Below are 19,988 nucleotides of genomic sequence, written 5' to 3'. Positions count from 1 at the left end.
TCTGGCCCTCAATAACATACCCCTACAGCACACGGGGGGGAGAGGGGCGGGGAGAGGACAGAAAAGAGGGAGAGAAGACCCTCAAACAACTTAGCTGAGCTTGCCCTGTGGGGACACGATCCTGGTATAGCAAGCGTGGTGAGTGCGCAGCTTGAGAAGGCTCCGTCGGTGTTCCGATCAGGTCTGCTGAGAGCTGATTCTGATATAGATTCTATAATAGATACAATATTAGTGTCCAGACAGCACTACAACTAAAAGATAGGACTGAATAGCTATTCTATACCAAACACTTTACAAAAATGATGTGTGGTCCCCAGCACTCAAGTTGGTTTATAAATGCAAATGTTACAAAAACAAAACGTTATTTTGACATTAAATCATACAGGGTAGATCACTACGATTTCAGAGTATGGCTACATATAGTCATATGACACATATAGAGAAAGAAAATATATTAAAAAAGAATGCTATACACATTATAAAAGTGTTGGCTAATTAGTTTGAAAACAGCCACATTGTTTCAGGGTAACCCCCACTTATAAATATCTTGATGTTAGCGATTTTATGGAAAACAGGCTATAATATTATATCAATAATACTTATCGTTAAATAAGCGGGTATCCCAACATAAGGTAAGAAGAGAGAAAATCTAATCTTACTGGATGACTGAACTATATAATCCAACACGTTGCACAATCATATTTACAAAAATGTATGTCCACATGGGTATAATGGGTGGAGTACAAGCAACAATTTACCAAGAGATATACGGTGGTAAGTGAAAAAAAATTAAATATATGTACAAATGAGAATGAACAACAACAAGAGGGGATATGCCTTTGCACAAAGTACAGTACATATATTTTTCAGTTTTTTTTTCCACTTACCGCCTTATATTTGTAAATATTGCTACTTGTACATTCCCATTCTGGGGAGCACACAACATATTCTGCAATAGGATTTTGGCTCTTACTGGCTTTCTAGTCTTAATCAGTTGTCTGATACTTATCGCTTTTCTGTAACCTGTAAGGTGCAACAAGTGTAAGTTTGGATGGTGGATTAGGCATGGTAAGTCCACTGACATTTCTTTTAGCTCTGTGAACCAGAATCTTCTTGGTTACTCTGGGACTATAAATACAGATTCATGCCCTCGGCTTTGATCTGTCTCAGAGGAATTGCTGGAAAGACCTAGACTAACGGGAACTGGTCACTTCCTGGTGAGATTAAACTGCCATGATGCATAATAAAAATACGTGGGCATAATAAACATCATAAAAAATGACTGGAATCATTTACTGCCTATATAGTTACATAAGCAATGGAGACTTCATACTATTTAGATGTGTTGATGACTCACGACAGTTGAATCATTTTTAGCCAAAGTATTTAATGGTAGTATCTCCGTCTGACATCACTCCTGATGAAATCGCAAGCCGATGAAATGCTGTGAGAGAGAAGAGCTGTGGACGACACCGATACACTGTTGCCTCCGTTGCTGTCGCCGATCATCCGGGGACTCAACCAAGAAGTGCAGGAGCCGGTTCGTAAGACACAAACGCTTAGTGGTGCGGAGAAAGCGCTATCGATCCCTGGCTGCTGTACTCTGATATGCTCATTGCTTTTAACTGACACCAAGTGAGTGTATTACGCTTATGCATTTTATTGATAAACTTTTGTATCAGTCTGCACTATTGGGTTCTTTTTACCTTATCTACAAAGGTCGCCCCATCCTAAAGACTACACAGGATAGAGACATACACCATTGCCACAGGTCATGCCTAAAAGAATGGGGAATATGCGAGTATATCCCCTGCAGGTTCTCCATCCGAGCCCCTCCAATTGTCACAGACATATTTGCACTATTGTGCTTTTCAATTTTTTCTTATATAACTGCTCTCCCCAAAACTCGAAAATACTGCAAAACTGGGTTGAGAAAGCAATCCACAAAGGGTCTGAACTGCAATCAATGGTTCGTTTATTTATTTTTTTTCACCATGACACTACTTCTGCATATATTGCACATGTATTTCATTTGAATTTCACTGAAATATCACTATCATAATTAAGTTTTCAACTATCCGATAAGTGCCTTTCTAAAATAACACTTGTTTGCCACTTTCTGGTGAGAGCATCTACAGCTGATGCTTGGTGATGCTTGTATCTGGAGAAGAGAAGATATGGCATTTGGTGTTGCGCCCTGTTGCCATGAGGTTTATTGCTGGTTGACCCAATCTGCTAACAATGTATAAAAAAAAAATGTCCTAACAGAGACCACTCTCCTGAGTCTAAAAAGTTCAGCTTAAAAAGTAAACTTGGAAATTCTGGTGACCAACTACAGTATGTGCCATGATGGCTGGAATGTTGGGCTCTGCCCATCTGAAAATGTTGGCAACTTCTCTTGCGGCTGGAACAATCCTGGTACCTCCCTCGTGGTTTATAGATCTTGTCGGAGTGTATTTTGAACGTAGTCGCTGCAAACGATTGGGGAAATGCCAAAAGCGACGAGGATCACTCTCATCTCCAGAAAGTTGCTTGAAAGTGCTACATCTGTTGTCCAAATTCCTTGGACGAACATTCCTTGGCAGTTAGGTCCCCATCCGGAAGAGCTTGCATCTGTTGTTAGGCCCTGTGGGTTGGATGCTCCTAATGATGACCCTTTTCTGAACGGTCTTCTGATTCCCATGTCGGCAACAGCCGAGTTTCTGGAAGAAGCGGTATACTCTGGAACAGATATTGATGGCTCTAGTTCCATCTGGACAGAAGGTTGGCTCGAATCTTTCTTAGATGGAATAGAGCTCAGGGTACCGTTTCTATAGAGGCCATGATACTTCTCAAGAGCGACATACAGCTGCGCCATAGGATGTTGCATCCCATTTTCCTGCATAGATGCCTTCTCTGAAGGTCAGTACACCTTCCCTGTTGTATCGAAGTGTATTCCCAAAAGTCTGCACATCCGGGAGGGGGGGGGAGGCAAGTGTGCTCTCTTTTAAATTTCTCAAACATCCTTGTTGAGATATGTGAAGGACTTATATCACGTGTTCTTTTGCTCGCTCTGGAATTGGCTTTTATCAGAATATTGTCCACATATGGGATAAATAATATTAGTTGCTTCCTAATGTGTGCAACAAGGGCTGTCAGAATATTCATAAATATCCAAGGAGCTGCTGCAAGACCAAAGGGGAGAGCTGCGAATTGGATGAGGACGCTGAACCGCAGACATTTTTGGTTTGTGGAAAGCATTTACATGTAGGTACGTATCTTTGAGATCCACGGCTGCCCAGAAATTTCCCAGACATAAAGGTACTTATGAACAACCTGAATAATTCCAGCTTGAAATGTGTTATTTTGATCAATTTGCTCAGTTCCTTCAGATCACTGGGCAAAATGAGCCTTTTTTTTGTATCAAAGAGGTTAGCGTAGAACCCTAGATGTTCTTGGCCCATTCTTCAAACACTGATGAAGCGCTTCTAATTTGGGGGGGATGGAGGACTGAGCGAATCGTGACTGCGGTTGTCTGACAATTTCCATGGTAACCCATAGGCCGCCTTTTGCTACAGCCCATGCAATTTAGATTATTAGATTTAGCAGCACACATTTTTGGTTTGATTATAGGGTCTTCAGGGAGAGAATGATTTACTGCAAGAGGAGGGATTAGAGTTAGACACAGCAAAGAAAATAGAAAGAGGGACAATAAATATTCTAGCAAACGAATCCCCACTAGATATAACCTCCCTGTACCTCCAACATAGTGAGAATCTCAAGCTCTTACAACTGACAGGGCAATAGCGTGGGTCCAGGGTGGGGGGACGTCGGCCAAAGGTTGAGCACCCCACCAGAGAACACCGAGCGCAGCATGATAGCGGCTCTGGTCCTTCTACAGCATAGGACACAGACAACTGACCTGAAGCAGGCATAAAAAGGGGGCTTAGAAGGCCAAGAAGAGGTCAGAAATCTATGTCCTACCTTCAGATGGACAGACAAGGGGAGAAAAATGATCTAGTTTTCTACTACCCTGTAACCACAAAATGGTGGAAACTACACAACATTACTCTCTCATGGAAGGCAATAAAAAAAATGGAAGGGGGATAGGGGGTTTATTATTATTTTATTATTTATAAACACTAAATCACTTTGGCTTATGTTGAAAAAAGTGGCTACCAAGAAGGGCCTGCTGCAGAAAAAGTTAAAAAAAATAAGCAGTCAACATTGCCAAATAAAGCAATTGCCAGATATCAAAAGCAACCCATAAATTAGAAGAAAAAAAGAAAAAGAAAGGATAACCCGCACACTTGACCCCAGTACTGGGAGGGATATTTCACATTGCAAAGCGTTGCAGCCTCCGCCAGTGCTGAATGGCTTATACATTGAGGTTTCAGTGTTAACCAAAAAACACCACGACTGATCATTTATCACTTCCTGCTAGAACCTATTCAAATCAAAAAAAGAAACTATTTCATGTTGAGTTCCCACTCTTGTAGCAGCCCAGCCATAGGTAAAATACAAATGAAACAGCAAAAGGTGCAAACTAGAAAACAAGTGCACTGATACAACACCAAAGTCAAATGAATGCATTTTTTAAATGGTTGACACAGATTTGGAATAGAAATACATTCAAATCACTGATTTCACCCCCCCCCCCCCCAATTAATAATCCCTGAAAAACAGAATTCTTAATTATACAATATAATAACCCAAGTCAAAGGAATAGATTTGAAACATCAAATATGTGAATACAAAGATAGAACCTCCTAAGACCAACGTATAGGAGTCAGTACACCACCGCCACTCTAAAATGTCAGGCAGGCAGACTGGAGCTAGATAGACTCATCGTCTTCTTCTTCTGCATGTTTTTAATAAATAAGAGATCTATTAGGTGTACTGGACCCTATATGGTAGTTTGATCACAGGAGGGAATGTGTAGCTCTTATGAGTGATTATAGAATGCAAGGTACATACAGTAGGAGTGTGGGTTTTTTTAGTAGTATTATCCACATTGTAGATTCAATTTAAGAAAGGTACCGAATCTAAATATCTGTTTTCACCCTTTTTACTTATATGAGAAATAGAGTCCTGACCTGCGACATTATGGGGTTACCCTGGCAATGGATACATGTTGCATTGGCTTCAGTGAGCAGGTGACACAGGGGCGGAAGAGACGGCCCCCGATACATCATGACATCACAAGGTGAGAGTACTTAAAGGCAGAGATCCCAGGCTATAATTAAGCTACACCCCTGAGACGCTGGAACTTGTCACAGACACTGTGAGCGGACGTACTGAGAGCATGGTTTACTCCAGTGATGCGCAAACTGGGGGGTGCGAGATTCGCTGCGGAGTGCGCGGGGTTTACAGAGGCCCCGTGTGATTCCCGATGGCACTTAAGTGCCCGGAGAAGCGGCAAAGGCCTCTGTAAACCTTACTTACCTTGCTTCTGTAGACGTGTCGCCATGGTAACGCGACATCATGTGACGCCGAAGGCAAGGTAAGAGGGGGTGCGAAGAGAGGGGAACAGCCGGCAGGGGGGCGCAGGGAAAAAAGATTGCGCTCTCCTGGTTTACCCCATGGGATGAGAGAATACAAGCTGTTGCTTTTTCTTCCTTTATTATGCTTGCCAGCAGATTTTGTGACAGGGAAGTACCATACGCAAGGTGTGGGAATGTGCTTGAAACATAGCCCCCTTATTCTATGTTTCAGTCGGTTTTCACTTCTTGCATCTTACCAAGACGTGTGTTTATTAGTATATGTCTGTATTGAATAGGTCTTGTAATAGTCTGTTTTTATGTCTCAGTCAGGTTGTTTTATGTTGATTCTCTAGCGTAGTGTGCACGCTCCCATTCCAGGCTATTTCATATAGACATGTTTCTGCTTCTGGTCTTTTCACTTAGATTGGGCTCTACTTGTTGGGGGAGGGTATATGATGTTGTATACTATACGCATAGCTCCAACATATTGTGGGAGAGAACATGATGATCACATTGTGATACTTTCCAATACATAAATAACTTTTTTTCTATATACTGTACCTTCTTTGGTCTCATTCTTGAGTGTGCTGGAAATTCATTCTATTTTTGGATTCCCTGTATTAGTATTAGGGGAGATTCAGAAACCTTGGTGCACGTCATATTCCTTCTGAAAGATATTCAAGAGCTTTCTTGTGGTCCGGCCTAAATTCTTTATCAAATGTGTGAGTTTCAGCTTCTATTTCTGTCCAACTGGCCTGATTTTAGCATGTAGTTGAATATAATTACTTTTTTGTAACATTGACTTTGCTTTTATATGTATGAAGCTTTTCACTACATTTAAGATTTTAAAAACACCACAATTTTAAATGACCAGATAATAGCCACAGGTTCCTCTTCCTCTGGTGGTTTTCAGTAGACTTATGTTTTGTGACGGAGGTTGTGTAGATCATTTGCTAGTTCCTTGCAAGAGATGGACTGATTTTAGCTACACACATCAGAAGCTGCTCTTGGTATTGCTAAGACGCTTGGATATTCCACTGTTAGCTTCAGCTGTAACTTATTTCTTTTCCCAAGATAAGACATTTTCTTTTAATTATTATTATTATTTTTTTTTAAACAATCTGCTTGGAGAGCTGTCAAGCAAACATTTGCTCAAAATATTGCAGATAGTGAGAGAGAAAAGGAAATGTTTGCATTTCCGTTACACAGCCACATTTTGCAGTGTTTATTTGAGCCGAGCAAACTAACCCAGGAGTGGCAGGTTAACAACGTTGCATACTGCGCCACTAATAGAGACTCAAACATTTTCCATCTTATCCGTCATAACAGAAAAACAAATGTGAAATATGAAGAGAATTGCAAGAAAGTGACGCATTACGAAAGCTACGGAAAACTTTGGATTTGAAGATATCTTGGGATTTTATCAGATATTTCAGACATTAATACAATAGTGAAATAGATGCATTTATTAAAAAAAAAGAGTGCGTACAGAAGAAACAATTCTCACATGCTGTTACTACACAGGACCTACTGATTAAAAGAATTATGAACAGTTGTATTCATTCATTTTATGTCAAGGACTCAATCTGAGCACAAACATTGGTAAGTATGGATGTTACTGGCACCTGCTTCATATACGTGTCCTCAGTCACAAATAGTCCCACAAGGACATGGATCATAAGTAAAACACAAACAAGGAAAAGCTTACTTCTTTTTTCACTGATATTTTAGGCTTCATTTGGCAGCCCTGGTTTCTTGTAAAAGTGTCCATGATTGAAGATGTCCAGAGAAGGTAGTCAGCTACTGTAAATGTATAATAAAAAAAAAAAGGGAGGGGGAAAGCATTTAAAAACTGAAAGATCCCCCCATTGCACTTACATTAGGGCATTTTAAATGACATATAGAAGCAATTGTACTTGCAAACATTAACAGGATTACAACAAAACATTTATACCCCACCTAAATAAACAATATGGAACTACAATTCATTCATCCCACGGGCAGTACAAAGGACTCGGAGGGCATCCCTTTAGGTTGGAGGAAAGGAGATTTCACCAGCAACAAAGGAAAGGTTTCTTTACAATAAGGGCAGTTAAAATGTGGAATTCATTACCCATGGAGACTGTGATGGCAGACACTATAGATTTGTTAAAAAAAAAAGGTAGGACATCATTTTAGAAAGGAAAGGTATACAGGGATAGACCAAATAAGTATACATGGGAAGGATGTTGATCCAGGGATTAATCAGATTGCCAATTCTTGGAGTCAGGAAGGAATTTATTTTTCCCCTTATGAGATATCATTGGATGATATCTCTGGGGGTTTTTGTCTTCCTCTGGATCAATAAGTAAATATAAATATAGGACATAGTATCTGTTGTCTAAATTTAACATAGGTTGAACATGATGGACATACGTCTTTTTTTCAACCTCATCTACTATGTACAATGTTAGCATAGGGTTATTTTTATTATTAAAAAAAAAATACACATAAGTGAACACAAAGTATTATCTAAAGATTGCAATGAAGTCACTGCATTCAAGTGTGTTTCTATTAGTATAAAAATGAAACTTTGGCAGGGACATGTTTCAGTTGTTAAATCTTGGCGAGATTAAATACAGTAAGTATACACACACACACACACACACACACACACACACACACACACACACACACACACACACACACACACACACACACACACACACACACACACACACACACACACACACACACACACACACACACACACACACGTTCCACTTATACTGTAGCCAATTCTCAAATGCCTATATATAGTTGCAATTTGATTACATACGTCTAAAACCTTTGTTCTCCCTTTCTCATGGAATGAATGGCCTGTAGCCCATTACATGATTTGTGTTTATACAGTGTGTGTCGTACTTCCCATAGCTTCTTCCTGAAGTATGCTTCCCCCTTCTCATGCTTGGTCCTCTGAAAGGAAGAGGGTCAGGGCAAGTACAGTATGTACGGAACAGCTACAGTCTGCTCTTCAGCATTTCAACGCAACTAAAAACTTCATCATAAACACAAAAAATTAGAAATTCTGATTTTAGGAGAATAACATTGTTTTAAGAAATCCAATTATTTTGCTAAATTCTTTAAAACATTTTTTTTTCTAGGCTCCTCCTTCAGACAGCAAAATGTGCTTTTTTATTGTGACCCTCACGTAGCTATAAAATACACTTGGGCCGAGCTCACACTGCTTCCATGCGCGTCTCCGCCGCTCGCTCCTGCAGCCCAGTGATCTCTGCTCAAGCTGCAGGAGTCGGGTCGCGGCGGGGGGCGTGTGCAGCAGGACCCGGGGGGGGGGGGGGGGAGGGGGTTGCGCCAGCAGCCCTCAGCAAACACTAGGCTGGTCAGAAGTAGGGGGAAAATGTATTTTATTTATGTTTTCTCCCTCCGTCCATCCCAGTCCCTCCGGTTTCACTGCTGAGTCTCAATTTCAGCAGACAATCAATGAAAACGTCTGGACATTGATTGGCTGCTGAAACTGATGTCATGCTGCTGCAGCCAGGAATCACAGATTGAAAAGACTCCCCCGACTGCAGCAGCGTCGACGCCGCACTTTGCAGCCAATGGTCGTTTCAATACTGAACACTACCATTGACCGCCAGGAATCCGAGACGAACACGCGCGGGGCCTTAGCACTCACTGGCTAAACAACATTCCGTTACGTACATTTTCCTGCTAATTAAAATCAAAGCTAGCAAGTATAACTACAGTATGCTAGTGTTTGACATCTGCAAGTCTCTCAATAGTGAAAACTACCTATCTAAACAAAAAGCAAAAAAAAAAAAAGGGAGCAAGCATAAATTTGTAAAAATGTTTATGTACCACACCAAACTTTTTAAAAAGCAAGGGACAATTTTTGAGTTGTAATGATTTGCATTATTTCAATACACAAAACTGTTAAACACACAAATTATTAAACTGACTTATTTATTAAAAGGATAGGAGTATAGTATGCCTTCAATTTTATCCCCCCGGAAATTCATGCTTATTGTGCCGCTCAAAAATATTTCACTGTGAAATGCCCAGGATTATTTTTCATTGGAGAAAAACGGACATAGAAGATTTGCAGGGACTATTGCACATAACCCAAAACTGCTTTATTCAATGGCCCTAATCCAGGGATCTGTGACCTTACAAGGAAAAAAAGTAAATTTTTTGTTTACTTCTGTGACCAGGTCTCCCTCTGGGCCCCCCGCTTACCTCCACAAAGAGGGGGAACCTCTGACAGGAGCAGGGAGGTTGCGCCGGGCCAGCGGGTCGCCGGATGTCCGCAGCACACCTGGCTAGCGGGAGCCGCCATCTTGACATTCGCAGGCATGAACAATGGCCATATAGTTGTGGCGGCCATATTGGTACACCCCCGCGCATGCGCAGAAAATCAGATCGTGCGGACATTACAGAAAGGCGCTCTGTGGTGACTACAGCCCCCAGAAGGCCATGTGGCTGAAGATCAGATGGGGAAATACAGCCAATAGGGCTGCAGCATTGCTCCTGCCACAAGATTGATACATTTGGCGCGCGGAGGAGCACGCCAGTCTGAGCTGGGACAAGGAGAGGAAAGGGTGTGTGTGCAGGGTGTCTGTGGCCCCTGTACTAGGCCAGAGACCCCCATAGACCCCAGCTAGGCCTCGACTCCCCTGTAAAGTTTGTTGCTGCCACAGGGACAGGCCCTTAGACAGGGACACTGCCCCAATTAGCATTCATAGTGTCAGGGAAACAGAAGGACACCGCACATCAGTTGTAGCCTGTGGTCTGGGACGAGACCACCAACGTATACAGAGACTGTTACGGTGGGACCCTCCAGCTGGATACCACCCCACGTGGAGGTGGACTTATCCCTGACGGCGTGGGACCGAACGGTGACTTCTCTTCAGTCAGTGCTACCGGATGCTGGAGCACACGGCAGGTATCATCACATCACCAAGTGCACCAACAAAAACAATAACACTTTAGTTCTGGGCAGCGCTTTCGCACCACATTGGGTGGGTTGTCTCTTGTGGACACCAGGGTGGTTGGGGGCCCAGGGGCACCTCAGTACTTTGGGTGGATATCCCATCAGGGTGTGGACACTGTTGGAGGGTACTGTGGGGTTACGGCCATGCGTGGCCTAGTTGGTGTGGGTGTTACATTGTTATTCCTATTATTCTCTGCATGCAGTAAACTGTTATCTATACCAGTGTGTGTATTCTTGCATTGGGTCCTGTGACAGGGTTATCTGACTGTTAGGATCCCGCACAGGTGGAAGCACTGTCACCAGATGGATCAGGTACACCCCAGGATCCCAGCAACGGAGGTTCAGGCCTCCTGTGAGCCACAGGTAACGCACCACACACGACGCCATATCTCCCATAGGGTGGGGGAAACTGCGCTACACTTCTTTAACCAAAATATTTTGAGTCGCAACACATACATGGATACACCCCCACAAACACATAATGCTTATATATACCTGTGTGTGCAGTAACATATGATAAACTTTAATTACAATTAGAGAAAGATAAAAAATACTTGGGGGAATCTCACGCTTCCCCCTCTCACTCACCCTTGGTCCTTACAACTTTGCAGCATGCTTTCATAAAGAACACTGTGATAACACAGCCAGCCAGCAGTGTTTTTACCATGACAATACATCCAGAGAAACAATCTATTTATAAAGCCAGATAATACAGGCATGTAAATATCATCCACGCCAAGCAATTAAACTGTCACAAGGGACTTCTGCTTGTTAGGCAGTCTTTAAACAGTACGTCTCCGTAACATAAATAGTATGTGGGTTTTTACGGTAGCGTCCTAAGGCCCATACTTATTACCTTTATGTGTTCAGTGTATTTCTCGAACAAGTTATTCCTATCCAGAGAAAAACAAAACAACCATACACAAAAAACAGGCGAGTAAACCTTTAACGGTCTGAACAGCTTGTTCTGTAACGCAGTGCAGACCACTGTGGCAGGAAATTAGTTCATTTAGAATAGGACGAAATAGGGAAGCTATAACGCGTATAACTTTATGAAAGCTAGACACGCAATATACTAAAATGAGCAGCAGATCACAGACATTTACCTAAATGCTACAGGCCACACCTGCCAATGCACTGTGGGTCAACAGGTCTGTATTTCTTCATATGCTTTAGTCACAAACAGATTCGCAGATTGAAATACAAAACAAGGATTGGATCATTATCACAATGTTCACTTTTATATCACATACAGTTCGTCAATGCTCTTATTGCAGCTATATTAATAGTTTATTATTAAGTTATTTCATACAATGCTTTTCTCCCAATGGGGCTCAAAGCGCTTCACAATTACAGTATAGCGTGCGGTACTCCGCACGTAGTTATTTTTCAGACAGTCCCTGCTCAGGTGAGCTTACAATATATGATTTTAGCGTCTGAAGCACAGGGAGATAAAGTGACTTAACCAAAGTCACAAGGATCCAACACCGGGAATTGAATAAGGTTCCCCTAATTCAAACTGGTTTTTTTACAGTCAGTGTCTTGACTCACTGAGCCACTCCTTCTGGAGATCATTTCCTAGCTATCCAAGATTATATTTTTCACCTTCAGCCGATCAAATGATTCACCGTCAAACCTTCCTGCAATCTATTTTGGAGAAATATTGACGCAAAATGGTGAAATTTAGGGACCGCTAATGTCATTTACAATGTTTGTCACTGTTTAAAAAACAGTGTTATATCCCTGGTCTGATAATTGCAATAAAGGAATGACAGTTGTTAAGGCATCTATTCCTCCTTCACTACACTAGCTAGCTATTGATGTAAGTATTATGTATTCCATATTTGCTATAGTGCTTCTTATGCCACGACTATAGTGGCGGCATGTGTGTGTCGCTGCACGACGCCGGAACACATGAATGTAGAGCATGTTTTGAAAATACAGTTGCATTTGTTCTGGCAGCGCGACAGCCAAGTCACGTGAGCGGTTCAGCCAATGAGGGCTAACCGCTCACGTAACATCACAGCCACGCCTCCCTGTCACCTCCAGCCTAGTTCATGTTTTGCGCGTGACGTCACGGGCTCGTGCGAGCGCGGCCACTGAAATCGTGGCCTTAGTGTTAGGCTTTGAGGGCCAAATGTGAAAAGCATTCAAACACTTGTGTTGTCAAATACAGTATCTATATTTATTATTACATTCTGAAACAAACTGCAAAAATATTAAAGGGTTTGCTTTGCACGCCTACGTGAGTCAGTTGAATGTGTGACTAAGATGTGTGACTAAAGCAGATAGCACTTTTAATTAAGTGAGATCTTGACTTTGATGCTGAATTGCCCTACTTTTTGAGCATTGCAGCTCCCATTATACCACAGAACATAAGACATGTTCCCCTTAAAACAGTGTAAGTACCCATACAGTATTACAAACATTTATCCAGTACAGGCTTTCACTCAAACAATATTTGTATTAGTAACAAAAGGGATACACAGCACTCAAAATTACAATGAACCAACTGCAGGGTGCAAAAGGAACAAAGAGGATCCAAATTCCTCCAAAATAATTACAAAAACATAAAAATGCGTTCCAGCACTCACTGACTGATAGAATACTATAAAATGTGGGAGTATGCCAAAAAATGAAAACGTTTTAATAATAGAAGCACAAGATATATAAATTGGAAGAATGCAAGTGAAAATCACACAAGTACAAACATTACCCTATAAATTCATACAATGTGGGGGAACGATACAGGGGAAGGGAAAAAGACAGGGAAAACAACAACGGGGAAGTGGGGGGCGGGGGGGAGGAAGGGGTTTGGGAGAGGGATATAGGGGGGCAACATTTCGGGGTTAGGACCCCTTCCTCAGGCCCAATAGGTACTTCCCTTACCCTGCGCCCCCAATAGACTGGGTCAACCCCAAAAAAGATAGTAATATAAATGCACTAATGTCCAATGCAAATAAATGAAGTCCTGATGCAACAAAAGAAATATGTATCCAACCGTCAAAGTCCTCAAAATATGAAATGTCAGCTCTCTCACTCTCTCGCTGCTTCACCCTGGGGTTGAAGCAGAGAGAGAGAGAGTGAGAGCGGACGTTTCACATTTTGAGGACTTTGAAGGTTGGATACATATTATTTTTGTTGCATCAGGACTTCATTTATTTGCATTGGACATTAGTGCATTTATATTATTACCATCTTTTTTTGGGTTGACTCAGTCTATTGGGGCCGCAGGGTAAGGGAAGTACCTTTGTTCCTATTAGACCTGAGGAAATGGGCCTGAGGAACGGGTTTAAAACCCGAAATGTTGCCCCCCTTTATCCCGCCCCCCTCTTCCCCATTGTGGTTTTCCCTTCCCCTGTATAGCTCCCCCACATTGTATGCAGTTATAGGGTCATTTTTGTACTTGTGTGATTTTCACTTGCTATGTTCCAATTTATATATCTTGTGCTTCTATTATTAAAACTTGTTCATTTATTGGCATATTCCCACGTTTTATAGTATTCTATCAGTCAGTGAGTGCTGGAACACATTTTTATATTTTGGTTAATATTTTTATTAATTCATCAGAAAATCATTCTATATTTAACTCATAGCAGGCTCCCACACATTATGCTTTTCGTGTACATACACGTCCATTCAGCTAGAGAAATCACTATATATATATTTTTAACTCAGACTGCTCTCCCCCTGCTAAAAACATGCAATTTCAATATTGGGGTCTCCAGTAGAGATGGCAACATTTTAGGGCGGATTTGGATCCGTCTCAGATTGTCTGGTTCCTTTGGTCCGTGGATCAGTATCCAAAAAGGTCAACCCGCCCATTTTTTTGGTATATCCACGTGGCGGATTCATAATCGGATTGTTATTAATCTGCACTCAGATTAAATCTGAGGGGAAGGGGGAGAGGGAAGATTTTTTACAATCTACGGTGCGGATTTCGGATTCAATATGGAATTCAAATGCTGATTCGGATTGTTTAATACTCAATCCGCAGCTGGATTTTTCCCAACGGAACGGATTTTGAAAGGAACGTTGAGGAAACTGATTTTGACAGTTCTGCCACGGTCTAGTCTTCAACTTGTATCCCTTCACCCTTGTGTTTAAAGCAGCACTCCACCTCCTCCAGAAGCATATACTGTAGGAGTTGAACTCGTATACATGTTAGGGGGCAAAATTCTATGTCCTACTCTTTAAAATAACTAAATAAGTATGTTGGTGTTATAAGTCACCTCTAGCTTCTCAGGTTACCATTGTAACCACACCGGGGAGCACGCCATTTTAACCTCCCGGACAATTAATATTTGAAACACATCTCCTTAATGGAGCATCAGATTGTAAAAGTAAAAACAGCGTTAGAAAGGGCAAGAAAATGTCTCGTAAAGTAAATGACCAAATTGTTTTTTTGTTTTTTTAAATGGTGATAAGCCTACATTGCTGCTTTAAAATTTGTCGGAGACTTGCAAATGCACCACAAAGCTGTATTTTTATTTACTATACACTGCACAATGGAGGGTTTGTCACTTGTTTTTACCCCTCATAACTTTTTTAATGTCGGCTTTAAATTACAAATCATATAGCAGACAGCTTCATCTCACAATGTAATATTAGGTAACATTTAAAGAGCTTACAAAATACACATATAGCAAAGTTCTAATTGATAAAATGTTGAATACTTATTTCCTGACTGCATAGTTTTCCTCAGTATACTGTATTAGACCATTGACTGTAATGGGGTGGGTTTAAAGCAGCCCTTCACAATCGTTTCCCTTTATTATCTGCACTTCAATTCGTTTTTATTTTCACTTCTGTACCGCCAGACATGCCAGATACACTAGTGAGCAAGGTGTTGTACAGTAGCCCTATCAGAAAATGAGCTTTAAAAAAAAAAAATATTAATCTAAATGAAAAAATGACTCCATGTATACTCAATACTCCTCTATTATGTAATAAATATACCACATAGGTCCATAGAACCCTGCCTTCTTATTTATCCCCATAAATGCCAGAGGAGCCAGCATCATTAACTTGCTTTGCAGGCCTACCTGACAGCAAAGGTAAACATAAAAAACAACAACATATTTTTGTTAAAAATCGACATTTCAACCAAGACAGACTCAGCATTGCAGCTAGCAAGTGAAATCTGCCATCAGAGGCCCAACCAATTCTGGGAAACCAACAAATGATCTTAATCTTCCACTGGCATTAGGATGTGGGTACATTTATCTGGTGAGAAGCAGACAAAGCTAAATATCAGGGAGTCCCATTGAGAGTCAGGCGATATACTGTAATTTACCCCTTTACTGGGATGAGGAGGAAACAATCAGAAATAAAGCATCTTACAGTTAACCATCAATTTCTTTGCCAAAGGAGGAAATGAGGCAGATGAAATTAACCTCTTCACTGCCGCAGACAAGACACCCATTAACCCCTTCACTGGCGCAGTCCACAATCCCATTAACCCTTTCACTGGTGCAGTCCATACCATTAACCCCTGTGGTGCCCCAGTCCATAATCACATTAACCCCTTCACTGGCAAAGTCCATAATCCCATTAACCCCTTCACTGGCGCAGTCCACAATCCCATTAACCCTTTCACTGGTGCAGTCCATACCATTAACCCCTGTGGTGCCCCAGTCCATAATCGCATTAACCCCTTCACTGGCAAAGTCAATAATCCCATTAACCCCTTCACTGGCGCAGTCCACAATCCCATTAACTCCTTCACTGGTGCAGTCCATACCATTAACCCCTTTGCTGCCGCAGTCCATAATCGCATTAACCCCTTCACTGGCACAGTCCATAATCCCACTAACCCATTTGCTGCCGCAGGCCAGGTACCCATTCACCCTTTCGCTGCCGCAGTCCATAATCGCATTAACCCCTTCGCTGCCGCAGTCCATACCCCCATTTTCTTGGCAAAGCGTTGCCGGCCCTCCTGACAGCAAAGGGGTTAACTCTTCACCTCCCATTCAGACACACAGACACTGGCACCAGTGGGTAACTTTTACCAGGGGGAAAGCAGCAAGTGGCAGGTCCGTTATGCAAGTGCATATGACGGAGTGAGTAACAGGATACAGAGGGAAGGTTTAATAACATAAAAGTGTCACCATTACCCGGGGCTCCTCCGGTGCAGGGGGACGGGAGGGGGTTACACCGGAGCAGGGAGGGCAGGCCGGTGACAGCCGCGGCCTAGAAGATGTCCAGAGCCCCCTATCCTGCGCTCCCTCCCCGGAGACAGCTCAGGGTCCGGCACTGAGCCGCGGCGGCGACATCATCCGCGGGGCCCCGGACACCAACACCACAGGGGAGGAGGCTGCGAGCAGCTGACGCGGGGTTTGGGTTCCAGCTGCAGACGTCAGGAGCACGTCATACGTCTGCGTGCACACGCTAACACGGCGATGGTTGGTAAGAGCGTTGCCAACCAACCGCGCAGAATGGGGGCGTGCTGTGCTGTGGGAGAGTGGAGCGCTGCTCTGGGGAGCAAAGGATATTGTACAAAGGATGAACACGACAGGAAATCAATATTTGGTCAAAACAGAGCGAACATAAGATATGTTAAAACAAATACATTTTAAAAATCCGAATATCGAGTGGTGAAATTGACCGAATTAATACAAAAGTATTTGGCCATTGGGTGAGCATAGGACGAAAGGGGGGACATTATTCTAAAAAAAATAAAAAAAATTAAAAGTAATTGCATTAAAACATAGTGTAGGAAGTGGAATAAAATTAAGATGAAGAAAATTTAAAAATGTATAACTGGACAATAAAGTAAATAGACTGGGTTGGAGAGCCTGTCATCAACTCTACCCATTGATGTGGGAGAGTCCCTCATAATTAACTTGCTAAAGCATATCTTTTTTTATTTATTTATTTTTTATTTTTTTATTCTATTGCGGAAAAAAATCCCATATACCTATCAAGTCACTGAATAATGAAGAGATCCTCCACATTTCCCTACTAAATTCACCGTACAAGCTTTCAGATGTTGGTCAGAATGATTGGGAGTGTGAAAAAGAATGAGCATACAGACCTGCCAAACTGGAACATGTTTTCAGTGTTATAGTGAGAATAAGGACATATGACGCTCCGCCTTCCCAGCGTGGTGACGAACATGAACTCTACAGAAAAAAACCCAGACACAGTAACCCCCCACATGCCCCCCATGTGAGTTGAACACTCGATGGGAGACCATGAGAAGGGGGTCGAATCCGGGACTCACACAATGTGAGTTGACAGGTCTGAAGTAATATGTGAAACTGAACGAATATCAGGCATAGACTAGTTGATAAAACAGAATGAAAGTAGAATATAATGTAGAAATAGGATGAATATTAGTTATATTTGGCAAAAAAAATGTGCAACGTCAAATGGGAAAAGGATGAAATAGGGGAATTGTTAATAAATTAAATATCATGTATTAAATTAAAGGAACTTATAATATAGTAGGAGAAAGTCTACTAGAATGAGAGAAAGGAATAATGTATGTATGGTTAGTCTATTATGCCTCTCTTTCCCCCCTGTCATATAAGCCCTAAGCAGTCTAGACTGTGACAGGCCATCATGTGGGCTTTTGACCCCCCCCAGACCTTGATCCCTCCCCTTCTGGTTCTTCACAGAGGCAGTGCCACATTTAGTCTAAAAACAAAAGAACAAGGCGCACAACGCACATAGTGTAGTAGAGTTAAAAATGTGACTTTATGGTTAAAAGTAAATATATCTGCGTACATCAAGTAAGAATAAACAAGCAGTTGGTATATTGGTTTACCACACCAGGAGATGACACTGTGCGACGCCCTTGGATGGATCTCGGCATGCAATGGGTCAGGAGACGTCTCATCTGTCCCTTACAGCGTCCTCCGTTTAGGGGTAGTGTGGATATGTCCCTTGTAGAGAAAGCCCCACACCACACAGCTCACAGGATGGTAAAAGAGCCACAGGAATCAGCGTCTGTGGATCACTGCACCGTTTGCCGCCACTCCTCGTTGTGCGCTCGGCGATGACATCACGAGTCGCTCCGCAACTTCCGCGATGCTTCTCGTGGAACGCACAGCGTGCGTGTCAGTCCAATGGTACTTGGCAGCGGGGAGGGATACTAGGCAGGCGGCTTATGAACAGTGTCCAGAATCACACAAGATGGGGGGAGAAGAGCATAGACGACTCGTGACGTCATCGCCGAGCGCACAACGAGGAGTGGCGGCAAACGGTGCAGTGATCCACAGACGCTGATTCCTGCGGCTCTTTTACCATCCTGTGAGCTGTGTGCTGTGGGGCTTTCTCTACAAGGGACATATCCACACTACCCCTAAACGGAGGACGCTGTAAGGGACAGATGAGACGTCTCCTGACCCATTGCATGCCGAGATCCATCCAAGGGCGTCGCACAGTGTCATCTCCTGGTGTGGTAAACCAATATACCAACTGCTTGTTTATTCTTACTTGATGTACGCAGATATATTTACTTTTAACCATAAAGTCACATTTTTAACTCTACTACACTATGTGCGTTGTGCGCCTTGTTCTTTTATTTTTTGTCTAGTTCCTGGGGTGTCGAGCCACCCCCAAGAAAGGCTGCAGACCGACGATTAGTGCAAGATCCACATTTAAGGTCCACAATATTGTTTGTTTAATCACGGTGCACTGTTCACTTGATATTTGTTGTCCACTAGTTATTAGCTGCGCACTACCACTTTTTTCTTCTGTTGCCACATTTAGTCAGTCTGTTCCCCTCCTTCCTAAGGAGTGGGAGTGAGAGAGCCTTTCCTCCCAGCTTGGAGTGAGAGAGGCCAGTCAGCCCTCATGGCTGACTGGCCATACAAGATCTGAATGCTCCAGACCAGGGTCTCCAAACTCAGTCCTCAAAAGCCGCACACAGGTCAGCTTTTATGGATATTCCTGTTCAGCACAGGTGTCTCAATCAGTGACTAAGTGCTTGACTGGGCCACTGATTGAGCCACCTGTGCTGAAACAGGGATATCCATAAGAGCTGGCCTGTGTGCGGCTCTTGAGGACTGAGTTTGGAGACCCCTGCTCCAGACTCAAAGAGCAAGCACCATCCAGAGGTCTGGAATCCTCTGAGACCTATGCACCGCTGTGAAAGATCTACAGTGAATGATCAATAAAAAATCCCTTGTTAATTTTTACATCTGCCTGGATTTGAGTCAGCAGGCCTGCATGTAGGAGATGTGCTTCAGATGGGACTGCCTCTAGGACCCCCTAGAGCCTAATGAAGCTGGAGGCGCTGAACATCAGAGAACGCACCCAAGATGACACCAAAAGCCTTTCCTGGTCTCCTCACCATCGCAGACGACTCCGCTTTCCTGACCCTCACAGGTATGCGCACCACAAACACCTGTAGCCGCAACAAGTATCTCCTAGAGGGCGGGGGTACATGTGCTACAATTGGAGGCGCTGCTGAGATCAGGACAGGCTTTCAGGGATTCAGCAGCAGCAGTAACATCAAGCAGCAGTAACAGCAGGATGCAGCAAGGGAAATGGTACAGAGAGGGGCCAGGGCTCCTGATGCTACCCCA

At 42.7% G+C, this 19,988-nt stretch overlaps 1 protein-coding gene across 5 annotated transcripts in view; it reads right to left on the bottom strand.

The window, feature by feature from the left end:
* Positions 1-16,818, bottom strand: part of AKAP11 (A-kinase anchoring protein 11) — a 59,269-nt gene extending 42,451 nt beyond the window's left edge. For 2 of the 5 annotated variants that reach the window (XM_075591075.1, XM_075591078.1), the window contains exons 1-3: positions 16,569-16,818; positions 8,367-8,499; positions 7,171-7,265 (exon numbers count right to left, since the gene is read on the bottom strand). In XM_075591075.1, coding sequence (XP_075447190.1) covers positions 7,171-7,265; positions 8,367-8,373 — 102 coding nt within the window. In that variant the 5' untranslated portion in view covers positions 8,374-8,499; positions 16,569-16,818. Of the gene's footprint in view, positions 1-104; positions 212-7,170; positions 7,266-8,280; positions 8,500-16,568 lie in introns of those variants that run through there. The other 3 variants (XM_075591077.1, XM_075591076.1, XM_075591080.1) reach the window with 3 other exon arrangements.
* Between the last annotated feature and the right edge of the window lie 3,170 nt (positions 16,819-19,988).

This window comes from Ascaphus truei, chromosome 3 (assembly GCF_040206685.1).
Source record: "Ascaphus truei isolate aAscTru1 chromosome 3, aAscTru1.hap1, whole genome shotgun sequence".
Classification (NCBI taxonomy): Eukaryota; Metazoa; Chordata; class Amphibia; order Anura; family Ascaphidae; genus Ascaphus; species Ascaphus truei.
This window is presented reverse-complemented; position numbering and strand designations above follow the sequence as displayed.